The sequence below is a fragment of the Tetrao urogallus genome (assembly GCF_951394365.1).
Source record: "Tetrao urogallus genome assembly, chromosome: 5".
Classification (NCBI taxonomy): domain Eukaryota; kingdom Metazoa; phylum Chordata; class Aves; order Galliformes; family Phasianidae; genus Tetrao; species Tetrao urogallus.
This window is the reverse complement of record NC_136818.1, coordinates 5,648,268-5,661,986: the sequence shown is the minus strand read 5'-3', so window position 1 is coordinate 5,661,986 and position 13,719 is coordinate 5,648,268. Positions and strand designations below refer to the sequence as shown.

The 13,719-nt window shown below is 40.5% G+C and overlaps 1 protein-coding gene across 1 annotated transcript; it reads left to right on the top strand.

The window, feature by feature from the left end:
- Positions 1 to 5,678: 5,678 nt before the first annotated feature.
- Positions 5,679 to 13,719, top strand: GPX7 (glutathione peroxidase 7; the record flags this gene model as incomplete). The annotated part of the gene is made up of 3 exons (XM_079535426.1): positions 5,679 to 5,885; positions 11,498 to 11,759; positions 13,556 to 13,719. The coding sequence occupies 3 exons, from the start codon at positions 5,679 to 5,681 to the stop codon at positions 13,717 to 13,719; spliced, it is 633 nt and encodes a 210-aa protein (XP_079391552.1).

Sequence of the window (13,719 nt, the reverse complement as noted above, 5' to 3'; positions counted from 1 at the left end):
AGAATTCCATCAAGTTTTGCAGACACAAAAACTGAAATTTGAAAGTTACATCTTGCCAGCAGATTTGCCTTTACACAACAGAAGTAAAAATTATATAAGTTATCTAGTAACATCTGACTCTTTTTTTTCCCAAGGATTTACTAAAGTATCAGATCTGAGATCCAGTCCATACAGCTACGTATATGTTTATATATGCATCACTGCTCAAAAGTAAAATTGAATTCCATAAGCTTTATTACCAAATTTAGTTAATAGGTTCTTAGTACTTCAAAGCTAAAAGAATTATTGATCTATCACTTACATACAATTAAACAACTTATGATTATATCGTATGTTGTTTGATAATGTGCCAAAAGCACCAGAAGCATTGATTCCCCTGGATGGTTTCCATTCTGTAATCAACCTGATAAGCAAAATGCAGGACCTTCCTTTCTACGAGGTTTTGGAACAAGTCAGTATCAGTAATACATTATTAAGGTGGAAACAATAATGAAATAAAGCTAATTAAGAAGAAACACTTTGTGAAATTTAGCAGCAAGCATTACAACTAGCTATACTCTCAGGTAGGAAAAATTTTGAACAGCCTTATGGCATCGATGTGAACACACAACTAAAACTGTTACTGTGACAAGCAGATCCACCAGAAATGTAAGAAGAGCTCCCTTGGGACACCTTGCTTTCAGACAGAACAGGGAAATCCTTCTCCCCATTCTCCCCATAGCAGCACTTCCCTCCACAGCAAGGGCCAGGTAAATGCCCTGCATTGTGCAGGTGCCCTGTGGCATCCGGCTGTTTTTCTTCCTGTGCTGGCCAAGTACAAGACAAAAGCCCCAGCTGTCTTCTATGCAAGAAGAGAGAACAGAAGGAACTTTCCTATCTCTCCCCACATATCTTCTGGGAATATATTCCCACACAGATCTGATGGGAAACTAATTTCATCTTAAAAAATAAATAAAAAAATTAGGAAGCAATTATCACAGAAGTGAAATAGAAAAAGATAAGAAAGCTCACTATACTAACAATGTTTGAAAAGCAGACCTCTCACTCCTAATATAGCTTCTTCTGCCAGATGCTGTAATTAAGTCACATTTCCATGGCCGAGTTGCTTTTCTTGTCACGGAAATAATTATGTCATAACCATCAGGGGTCAGACGATGCATAAGCACCTACTCAAACCGGGAGCACTTGTCAAACAAAAACAGAACACGCATCTCCTATTTTCAAACAAACACAACAACTCTTAAACCCAGGCTACCGTTCAGGAAACAAAGTAACGTGCAGATAGCATGAAAAACAGAAACAATAAATTCTTACGCAGATGCCACTATCGCCTTAGCACCCCAGTCCCTCCCTAGAACCTAAGCCTGGATCTGATTATATTGTTTCTCTGCGTGTAACCAGCTCGTCCTCCTTTGACAGACCTAGAAACAACTTTAAAAGCCAGAAAGCCTCAGGTTATGTGACACATTCAGCCAACTGGCAAACTGCAACCTACTGCAAAAGCCCGAGAGTCGCTTACGTATTTGTACACGAGATAAGCCAACAAAAGAGCCCTAACAGAGGTAGAGGGATCTATGTGCATCGTTTCAGGCACACCACGCGCACAGAAAGCAGAACCTCCGGTTTAGGCGAGTAACCGCAGGCAGGGGCACAGCTGGCGAGCACGGCCTGCCTCCCCCCCCCCCAGCATATATTTAATCCTAGCCGAGAAGAACAACAACAACCTGCACGCACCCAGCTCCAGGCGGGATACGGCCCCAGCTCCCCGCGACAACCCCGACGCCGCGCCCGGCGACCCCGACCCCGCCACCAGCACCCCGCGGGCTGCCCAGTGCCGGGCGCTGCGTGCCGTGCGGGTGCCGAGGCCCCGCCGAGCCCCCCAGGCCCGCTTACCCCCGCCGCGCACGGGGGGAACGGGCAGAGCGCGCCCAGCTCCTCCTCGGAGGGACGTCCCCGGAGCCGGCGGCTGCCCCCGGAGCCCGGTACCTGGCTGCGGCCCTAGGGGTGCCGGGGCTGCGCCCCCGCCATGCCCGGCTCCGGCTGCTGGAGGCCCCGACGCCAGCGCCTCAGTCCGGCCCGGCCGCCATGTCAGCCGCGCGGTGCATTGTGGGACGCGGGCGGGCGGGGAGCGCCGGGCCGGCGGGCGGTGGGCACGGGCCGGTGCGTGCCAGCCCTGCTCGGGATCGCTCGGCCGGGGTTGAAGCCTCGCTTCCCACTCTGCGGCTGTTCCCGCACGCTACGGCAGCAGAGGGGAGTGAAGGAAGCAAGTGCTCCATTTTTTCCACTAGCCTACCCCCATTTTTATTTTTTTTTTCTTCCCCATTTTCTCTTTTTTTTCCCGTGCCGGGAAGGAACGCCCGCCCCCTCCCCGCGCAGACCTGCGGGGTTTAACAGCTCGTAGAGGTGTTCGAGAAACGTTTAGATTAGTGCTGAGGGACGTGTTTTAGCGAGGAAATAGCAGTGGTAGGCGGTCTTGTATGTTGACTATGTGATCTCGGAGGTCTTTTCCAACCTTGCTGATTCTATGATGCACTGCGGTCCTTTGAGGATCTGCTCCTCTCCACAGCCTGGGCGTCAAAGCCGTCCTTCCCCATTCCCCTGCTCTGCTCGCTGATACTTGATGGAGGAATGCAAGTTCCGCATAAAGCTCAACCTCTGCAGGCCTTTCCCATCGCTGGGATGCTGGGGGAAAGGGGACCCCAGCTCCCTGGCCTTGGCTACGAAGCTATCTCTGGCCACAGCAAGGGACAGTACCTTGGCCAGCATGTCTGCTGGCGCTTGGGCAGGTCTCAAGAGAGAAGGGCTGGCCTGCTGGGCTCTTGGCAGTGCTGCAGGGTGACCTAAAGGAATTGGCAAGTGTTTGAATAAAGCAAATATTTCAAGGACCCAGTGCAGTGCTATCTCTCTTGGCAGGGAAACGCCTTATTGGCACTGCCTAACCCTGGGTAAGGAGGCCTGTCCTGAAAAACAAGAGGTATAAGAGAGTGTTGTTGAACTACGGAAGAGGTTAAAAGGAAATTATTAAAAATAAATAATAGTGTTGAAAACACTAGCTTAGTCTGTAGGCAAATGAAAATTGCAAAATGTGTAATTCTGGATGCTAGGAATACTGGCAAGATGTACCTTTGAAATGTATTGTTAATTCACTGGAATCCTTAGAGCTAATCTGCTTTTTCCTAGTTCACTTCAAGCTCAAATTTTACGAAATGAAGATGGGTACCTCCATTTTGCTTCTGGGAGGTTGTGCAGAGCAGACCCTTAGGAACATGGGCCTAATCCAGTCAGCAGTGACAAAAATTGCAGTGCTGCAGTGCTGTCTGATGGCAGCTGAGGTCAGCTGGGTGGTGGCTTCAAATCAGCCCTATTAGACAAAGATATTGATTAGGTTTGGTAAGTCAAAAAGTAAATCGTAGAAATAACTAAATTTAACTTGCTGGTGGATGCAGTGCTCCTAAATCAATATTTAGACATGCTACTGAGCAAACAGGCACCAGTTTGCAAAATTGACTGGCATTTTTCCTACTAGCTGAATTTTATTAGAACATATCAGATTCTTTCCACAATTTAGTTCAAATAGCTGGATAGACTTGAATGGAAAACATTAGTGCAATTTTACCATGAAAACTTGATCATTACAGAACCAAGTCACTGTGTGTATTCGGAAGCAGTTCTGCATCCTCTGCAGAATTTTATTGCAGGGAATAGTAAAGAAACGTGGCAGTAAAAGAGGAAGTTGAATTTCACTGCCAGCTGGCCATCATTTAAAGAAATTGCAATTCAGTGCCACTGATCACAACCCTTCAGATTCTGGCTGAGATTGTAAGAGAAAATGTAACTTGGAAAACAAGTGAATTTTGCATAGAAAACAGACAGTAAAGATGAGGCTGGAGGAAGCAGATTTTATAGAGTCCCTTTCCAGAGCAAAACCTTGCTTGTACCATGATGCCTTATTTGTTGTCCCATACCTAAACTACTATATAGTTATATCTAAAAATAATGAAAAAGTGTACTGAACATTTCTTTTTTTTTTTCAGAAAAACAAGAAAAGAAAAAACAACTTAAGTTATTTTCATTGTTGAAATGATTTTTTTAACTGTTTTTGGAATTAATTAGTTTTAATTTCTTTATTTAAAAGCATAAAGCATTTTAAAGCCCTGATCTGCACTTTCAGCTGTCTCAAAGATTCTCTAAAGCTTCTGAGGTGATTTGGTTCTAAAGTGAGGAAATTGCACTTGGTTCATGGTCAGTGCTACAGGTAGGAAAATGCACAGAAATACAGAACTTACCTGTGAAGATGAGAACTTCAGATTCTCAGCACAATGTATTTTCCCTATGGTCAGCATGATGAAAGACTTTTCATCCATGTAGAACATTACATGATTTCTTGATACTGGATGTCTGCTTAAGCTGAAATACAGAAAAGCATGCAAAATTTGAACTGGTTAAATACTCTCATTAAATCTTTCAGCTAACCAAGGTTTTTTTTCCCCTTACAGTAATGCCACTTATGCTTGGACCACCTAACCAAATTTAATCAAGATGTCAAAGATCTACCAAAAAATCTACTCAGTTAAAAAAAAAAACAAAAACCAAAACCAACACAGATTCCAAAATGTGATTTGCTCTTCAAAAGATGGATTTCCAATATGCCTTGGATGTACTAAATTGTTTTCTGTAAATCACTACATTGTGCTTTTCTTTGCCAAGAAATAGCAGAGTCAGGCATGGAGGAACAGTTTTTTGGTCCAAGAAGAAATCAATGACCATCAAATGCCTTCTTATGGTTGTTACTTTACATATACAAATTCTTTTCCCTCAGCAGACATCATAGAAAATGTTAGAAATTGGTATTTTTTCTTGTAGACAACCCAAGAGTGGCATCTGTACATTAATCCTTAGGCATTGGTGTGGCTCTAAAAACCTGAAAGCTTTGGTAACACGTTCAGTTCTTAATGCTTCTTAAAAGCTCCTTGGTAATGTTCTACCTCCTACATCACCCTGTCAGTCACTGCAAACCAAGTCCTCACAGAGAAGTTCCTGAAGGTCTCCTGAGCAGTGCTCCACTTCACATGGTATTATACATGGCATATTTGTAATTCTCAATTTCTGCTGACTGTATGCCATGACTCTTGCTCTGAGCACTTGTATCAGTAACCACTAGCAACCAAGCCACTGATATCCTTTGACATTACACCAGTTACTAGATGCTTATAGTTAGTATACTAAAAAAAAAAAAAAAAAAAAAAATGCTCTTGCAAGTCCATCAGAAAAAATCACAGAACTCCCTTATTTTCCTAGGACATAGTTAAAGAAAATCTGTACATCTGACATTCCACAGATGCATACCATCTTGCTATTCTCGGGCCAAAGAACTAGCACTTCAATTCAGGCTGTACCCATAAAAGGCCTCACTTGACACATCACTACGGCAAGGAAACACTCTCTTTTCGTATTTGGCTGCTCCATAAATACCTGCCCATGAGGTCTTGCATAGACACAGACTCTGTTAAATCATGGTTGAATTAGATGATCCTAGTGGTGCTTTCCAACCTTAAGGATTTTATGATTCTGTGCTCTTTGCAATATCCAGACTGTTGCAAAAGTTTCGTTTGCAGCAGTCTCTTCTTTCCGGCAGGGCTTTGCTTTTGTGGCAAGTGTTTGCAGCTGGGTCGTGCAGCATGCTAGATCCTGAGGGCAGTGTGGAGCACAAGCCTTCCTCTTCCTTCCCTAAAGTTTTTCTCATTCCTCTAGCCATGCTCCTTGCAATTACAGCACTCCTGCTCTTAGCATTTTCCACCACTCAGCAGAAAGAGACTGATTTTTACACTTTTAAAGTTGTAAATATCAGGGGCAAACTAGTATCTCTGGAGAAATACAGGGGCTCGGTAAGTGCACGCTCCTCGCATGTCTGTGGAAACCAAAGGGGGGAGGGAGAGGTTGGACATTGACCCGATGCATGCAGATAGATTTGCATTTGCAACTCTTGAACTGGAGTGTTGCCCGTGCTTGCTTTGATATCGCTCCATAGGTCTTTGCACTCTTTAAATAAAGCGTTTGCAGGTCTCACCTCTGTGTGTCGGAGTGTTCCTTCTGCACGCTGCTCCCTGCATACGTGGCAAGCAGGGTTTGCCTGCATGCCTGTCCTTTGTGCAGCAGGATGAACTGCACTGGATGGCAGCTATTAAACTTAAAGCACGTTATCTTTGTACATATTACTTTTGGAACTTATTTCTGCCTTTTAGCTGCATGAGTTTTAGTAATTCTTTTTTTTTTTTCCTGGATTCCATTCTTTTAAAGCTCTGCATTAAAAAAACAAAAACTAATCAGTGGTTAATGGAGTTAACAAATTCCACCATAATAAGTAATACAGTGGTAAAAGATGAATGATTTATTGACAGTTATTTTTGTGTAAGAGCATTGTGAAAATGCAGCACATCACGCTACATTCTACTTGTTGATTTTAGGATAACAACAAAATGAGCAAGAAAACATTTTTTATGATGTCTTTAAATTTCATTTAAATGTTACATTAATGAGTTCTGGGCAGAGCTTACCAGTTTAAAAACAATTGTCCTGAATGTAATCTGATTGTTTTTCAGCCATTTGACAATCTGAGATGCTTAGTCTCAGTAAGAGTAAAGAGAGGTTAGAATAAGAAAAGGGGCATAAAGTTCTTGCAGATAGATTCAGAAATTAGAGAAAACAAAACAACGCAAAGCCCACAGCCTCCACCCTTAGCACTCAAGAGGTGCATCTTTTGTGATGCTACCAAAAAAGGCAGGCACTGCTTTCACTTTCACTCTTAGCTTCAGCTCTGTGTTCCCACTATCCTTTTCACCCTCCTCAGTTACTTCACTCAGGTTATTGTGCCCACTGGTCCACAGTGGTGAGTCACTAAAACGTTTGCAGGAAGACAAGAGAGGGCTCATAGAAAGAGAAATATATTTTCCTGAATAGCTGAGTAAAGAGAAATACTGGTGGATTTAAACCAAACGAGAGGCATTAAACTTTATCTGGTCAAAGTCCTCCTCCATTCACAATTTGGTTAGAAGACAGAGCAGAACTGGTCAAATGCACACTCAAATATCTGTCTCGGAAAAACATGCAGTCTATGCAATATTTGCTTTGTTTATAAAGAGTTCCTTCCAAAGTCTCTGTCAATAAAACCTGTCACAAGGCCATGTTTTTTCTACACATCATCTACAAATCTGTCTGAATAAGCAAATACCACCTGTAGCTTTACTTCAGAGACAGAATCCACATAGAAAGGAGTAAAGGGGTGAAACTGGAGGCACTCTTTCCAGCCACCCTGCTGAGTTCTGTGGCTGTTTGCCCCCACCCTAGCATGTTGCTGAGCCTGCTCTGGTATCTCATGGCTGCACTAGGATTAGTGCGTGCATCTCTATCTCCACTGGTGCTATGACAGCACACCATCCTCAAGGAGTAACAGGCTTTCTAAGGGAGAGATCTTGAGCCACACCTTGAAAAAGGTTAGCACCATCAGCGATGTTCCTCCTTGATCTCTGCTAAGCCTTATGGAAGAATGCATTCTAAAACAGGTGATGACCAGCTTCTATGTGGAGCCAAAGATTTGCATTCAGAGATCTGATCAGTGTTCATTTCAACTGCTCTTTGTGAACGTACGTGCAGAATTTTAAATTACTTTATAATAATGAGCCATTCCACTTTCTGCCATTGTGTCATCAGAGTTCAGTATCAAGGAAACAAAGGTTAAACACTTATTTCTTAGAATAAACCTTCTTAAATCTAGATAAGTAATATTAACATAAGGTTTATCATAATATTTTGAAGCAATTAAAAGAGCACAAGTAATATATCAGTGCTATGTATGTGCTGCTGGTAATTTAAAGTGAGTGTGACACTAGTTAGCCTTTGGAACAAGTCTGCTAATTGCTGAACCAGCTTTTAACAGCATTAAGCTTTCTGGCAGATATAGAGGAAACATTTCTTCAGCTCAGTCATTCAGCTAATTTATTTAAATAATTATGTAATTTGTAGTCTAGAAGCTAACCAAGAATTGAAAAAAAATCAGGTTTCCAAAGGAGACCAAAAAAAGTCTGTAAATCCTAAAAACACAAGAGCCATGCTGAGTAGAAATAAACAGTGCAATTCATGACTTGCAGGTTCTTCAGTAACTCATTATTAATCTAAATTATGTATTCAGATCATTGGGAAAATTGCTCTTACCAAGAAAAAAAGCGAGGCTGATTGATATTAATTCAACTTCCATTCCATTCAAGTGCATCTTGATACAAATTAGAAGTACCATTGATCATATAGTAAATAAGAAAGGTACTACTTACAGTTCTGAAATACTCTTTTTTCCTGATGTAAATATGTACAGATATAACCTGTCCTCCACTTGAATAAAAATATTAAAAAGAGATGATGGAAGATCTTTCTTCCTGTGGGGATATAAGAAATACCATTTGCAGAATGCTAGAAGTTTACGTATGTGCTACAAATTTGGTCTGGTACTATACCTACCTGAAAGCAGAGGAGGAGAGCAATACTACAACTGAAAGAAAAAAAAGTACCACAAGTGCAGTAGATCAAAAAGTTGGTTGTTTTACTCCATTGCATGAGAAGGTGATCATGCTATGCTTTGTCCAGGCTACCATCTACTCCATCTACTTTAAACATGAGGAATAGTGATGATCAGTTGAAAAGAACCAATGGGATGCAGATAAGATTTGTTTTACCAGAACACCTGTTTTAAGAAAGTTTATATTTTAAATTATCATCTCTATCAGACGTGCTCTAAGTATGAAGCAGTATTCTTTCCAAAAATACATCTGTCTGGGAGTTAGAAAGCTCACATCAGCTGTTCCCTGCTGTATTTATACTCATCCAGATGTTGGTACAACAGTACCAACCTGTCTGCCTTCCTGCCTACCACACAATACATACAGTGTGCTGGGGTGCAGTATAGCACTGCTAGGACAGTTCTTTGGGAATCCTGAATCAAAGGCACTATAATCTTCTAAAGCACTAGGCACTGCTACAACGTACAGCATTATTTTATTGTGGAAAGCAATGCCAGGCACCTTGCATCTAGCTCTCTGCAGTCTGAGAATGCAGTATTATGGAACATGTATAAGTACTGGATATTGATACTTAATTACTGTACAAATAATTGCTATAATAATTGCTACTTTAATCCATGAAGGTAACAATTGAGTCAGTTTAATTTAACATTTGTAGCTGATCTTTTCATCAGCCAGATGGGGACAGTTAAGAACATAAGCATCTACCATTTCTGATAAAAGATCCACAAAGAAATACTTTAAAGGTGATAGCAGATTCTTAAATCTCTAGGGTACACTGTGTAAACATCAAGTAAACCAAGATCTGAATTTGCAGTGTTGAATAGATGAGTTCACTACTGGAATGCATAGGTTTCCTAAGGAAAGGATAATATTAAAAGACAACAGTTTATATAGAATTCAGATTAAATTGGTTTTGAAAGGTTCAGTTGAATTGTTGGCATTGCACACTAGGTGGTGTGCTTGACTTGCACTCTCAGAGCCTAAGGTGGGAGAAAAGTCACAGGGAGTATTGAGTTTAATTTAAATCATTAATAGTCGTCAAAGTACAATCTCTTAATGAGAACAAGAACAGCTGTTATTTATTAAAAGTAAACAAAAAATACAAGTTACCACATTTTGATCACTTGTGGTACCAGACAGAAACACTTATGAGATAGCTTGGTAAAGGCTCTTAAATAATCATTCTATTCAGAATACAATTTATGACAAGAATGCATCATAAAATCATTGTCTCTTCTCAAAAACAAAAAAGGAGAGGGGAGGAGAGGGAATGGGAAACAGAGAGGAAAGAAAATCCTTAATTATATGGCATATATTTAAATTTTCATGTAGAGATCTTAAATGTAGTTTGAATGACTGCGGTGCTTTGAAAGTTAGCTAGATGGCTCCAGATAGTATTTCATGTGCAAGTTTAGAGGGATTGCTCAGTATTCTGTTGACACACTACAACACAAAGATTGCATCAGCTTCTACTTTAGAAGATTACCTTTCTGTTTTCCAGGGAAAACAAATAGGGCTGCTCAGAAAACACTTGAAATACAGCCACATACCTATAGAAGGCAGAAAATGCACAGCATGTTGATGTTTAACATAAGAAATTATGAACACCAACTTCACCTTAGCTTTCTCTTTACTGCTTCCTGCACCTACAGGAACTTCACCCTATCATTCCATATCTTACCCAGATTATGAGCTTTTACCTGAGAGTTTGGGTTTGAGACTAAATGTTATTAGTAGTCCTGTATTTTTCATATATATATATATATACATATATATATATATATATATATATATATATATGTTACTTTTTTTGCTGTGTATTTGCTGTGTAACTTTGATCAGGTCAATTAACACATCCAGGCTTCAGGTTCCCCTTTTGCTGCTCTGGGCCCTTCAGCACTGCTGTCTCACACTGACAGTAATGAAGCCAACATGCCAGCTTCCATGAAGCTTCCTAACTATTGCAGGAAGATTGATGTGAATAGCTGCTGCTGTTGTAGCAATACTGGGGAACACACTGGCCATGATGACTGAATTTAAACTTTTTTTTTTTTTTGCAATTTAAAATGAAGCACCAACTTCTGGGCTGATGTATCATCTGTAGAAACCCACTGGATTCAGTGTAAACTAGGTGGTATAATATTTGCATTGGCTGATTACTCTTAAACAATGGTTTGAAAAAAGAATATGATGTAGTTATATGTAAAGAAACCTCACCGTAAGCTGCATACTGCTACTTTTATTAATAAAATCATACTGTATCTAAAAGGACTGCAATATTCAGCTTTATTCTACTCTTGAGAAAACTCTAAAATGGGCACATTCTTCACTGCTTTGGACTGTAATTGGGGCAGTAACCTTCATATTTCATATGTTGCCATTCTGTCATAAATGAGTAGACAATCTAGAAATTGTGTGCATCCATTTATCATTGCCAGCACATCTACCCTGGCAGTGATAAATGGATCAGCCAGCTCTGAGTACTAAATTCTTTACAAGAAAAGATGTTGCACAACAGATGCTGTACAACAGATAAACGGACAATCAATAACAACCATTAATGTTGCAGATTTCTTTCAGGCAACTGAGTATTGCTCAGCTGAATGGTCACTTCTCAAGAATGCTTAGAAACTATCCAAAATGCAGAACAGAGCAGCTCTCCATAGAGTAGACTCTCCATAACTGGAAATTAAGATTACTTAATAGTTTGTTGACTATCTTCACAGTTGCCCAGTGGTAATTCATAAGAGAAATACATATTTTAAATCTTGCTGTAGTGAACAAGACTTAATGCAGTTCCAAACATGAGTGTTCAGTCACAGTTCTGCAGAAAATCTCATTTTTTGAAACTGAGCTGCATCCCAGCCTGTTTGTTGGAAAAATGACACATGCAGCATTTTTTAATCTCTCATCCTCTTCTTCTTCAGGTGTCATTAGTTGTCAACGTTGCAAGTGAATGTGGGTTTACAGATAGTCACTACAAGGCCTTACAACAGTTACAGAAAGACCTCGGCCCATATCATTTCAATGTGCTGGCATTCCCATGCAATCAGTTTGGGCAGCAAGAACCAGACACCAACAAAGAAATAGAGAGTTTTGCACGAAAGACTTACGGTGCCTCCTTTCCTATGTTCAGCAAAGTTGCAGTCAGTGGAGCTGGTGCAATTCCTGCCTTCAAGTACTTAATTGGTGAGTAATCTGGAACAGCAATGGGTTGTTTCCCCAGTGTAGAATTCCTGACACAGGATACTGTCTGATTAAAAAGAATGCCTATGACTGAGCACACAGCACCACAGCACAGAATTTTCAGAAGTCAGAAGTCATTGAGTCCATCCTCCCACACAAGGCAGGACTTCTATGTCACCACAGCAGGTTTGTCTAGCCTTTAAAAAATATTTCAAGGGATGAAGAACTCTACAATAACAAATGCCCAGTAAGAGCTAGTCACTTCTTCACTTGAAATATTCTCCTACATGCATACAACACTTGATCTTCATTTTTCCACTTTGTAATCTTTTAAGTGGTTCTCCTGTGATACAGCTGCTGCAGGTTGGATTTAAAGATTCATCTAATGATCTTTAGGATAAGCAGAAGCAAAGTGCCTACATGATTTACTTCTTCACCAAAAAGTGAAACCAGCCACTAAGAGTTAATCTTGAATACTTCCTTCCTCATTCCTTACCAAACATTGCAACAGCCATTACTGTACTGTTCTTCCAGTTGTGATCTGCATTATAGCTAAACGCTACTTGAAGAGGCTTTGTTCATTCTTGGCAGACAGCTTACAAAATACACTGTAAAGCAGAATATTCTCTATCAAGACACTTTTTCATTCACTGAATGAACACTCTAAAATACCATTTAAATGCCAGACTAAAATGACAGCCTTTATCTAATGCTAAAGAAATTACTTCCAGGAATTACCTATAATAAAGACCAAGATGACACAGTATCACAAGCTGCCAAGCTGCCAAGAACCATGCCACTTTTTATTCTCTCCGACACCACAATGTTCTCCCATACATCACCAAATTTAAGAGAGTTCCACTACTATTTTTGGCTACCTAAAGCAATCTTCCCCCCAGGTAGATCTTTCTGCTAGAAAAAAATTCCCTTTAATTCTCTTCATGCTCTTCCATTTCTGTTTTTCCCTTTGAGGTTGTCACTACCGATGTGTCCACGAAACTTGCATTCCTTCCCTGTTTGCCCACACACAAAGGGAAGCTGCTGGTGTCACTAGGTTTACTGCAGCTTAACAACCAGTCAACCACGTAGGCCTGTCTGTATACTGAGAATACTCTGAAATATCTTTGGATCCCATATGAGATTTTTGTCTATTGTATAATCAGTGGAAAAAGATGCTAATTTGTCTGTAGGGTCTGTACTTGTGCCTTTAGTGTAATGAGACTCCTTGTCTTACTCAAAATCCAAAACATTTTGTTAGTTATGTAAAAGACAGTAAAGGCTAAAAATACCACTGTAGTGAAATGGATACGTAGTCATGGAGTGAGAGAGTAGTATATGAGAATTAGCAGGAAACCTTTACCTTGTTACTTCTTCACACAGCATTTCTTGAAACATTCTTCTGAAGCATATAATACCAGGTGTTTGTGGAGGAAAAATTCTGGATAAGCAAACAACTTGTCGCTCCCAGTGCAGTTAGATTTATTTTTTTTTATATCCCAAATTCAGTCTTCAACTGTTTTAAACTATCCTTAGAGTAACATACACATGTCTCTCTCATGACTACAGTCCTTTCTTCTGTCTGTCTCAAGCTTGACTGTGCTTCCATCATTTGCCAGGGGACTAATGTCTAGTTAAATCTCCCTGTCAGACATCATTTTAACATTCACTCTGAACACCCTCTTTTTGATTTGACATTCCTCCTTCCTTTGGTAATCATCAGATTGGTACAAATAAGAACTGAAGAACTGGTTAACATGACTTTCTTTCATTTTTCCTTTCCCCCCCCCCCCCCCCCGTAGATTCTACAGGAGAAGAACCAACCTGGAACTTCTGGAAATACTTGGTAGACCCCAATGGGAAAGTAGTAAAGGCCTGGGACTCTACTGTCTCTGTTGAAGAAATAAGACCTCATGTTACAGAACTTGTGAGGAAAATCATCCTGAAGAAAAAAGATGAATTATGA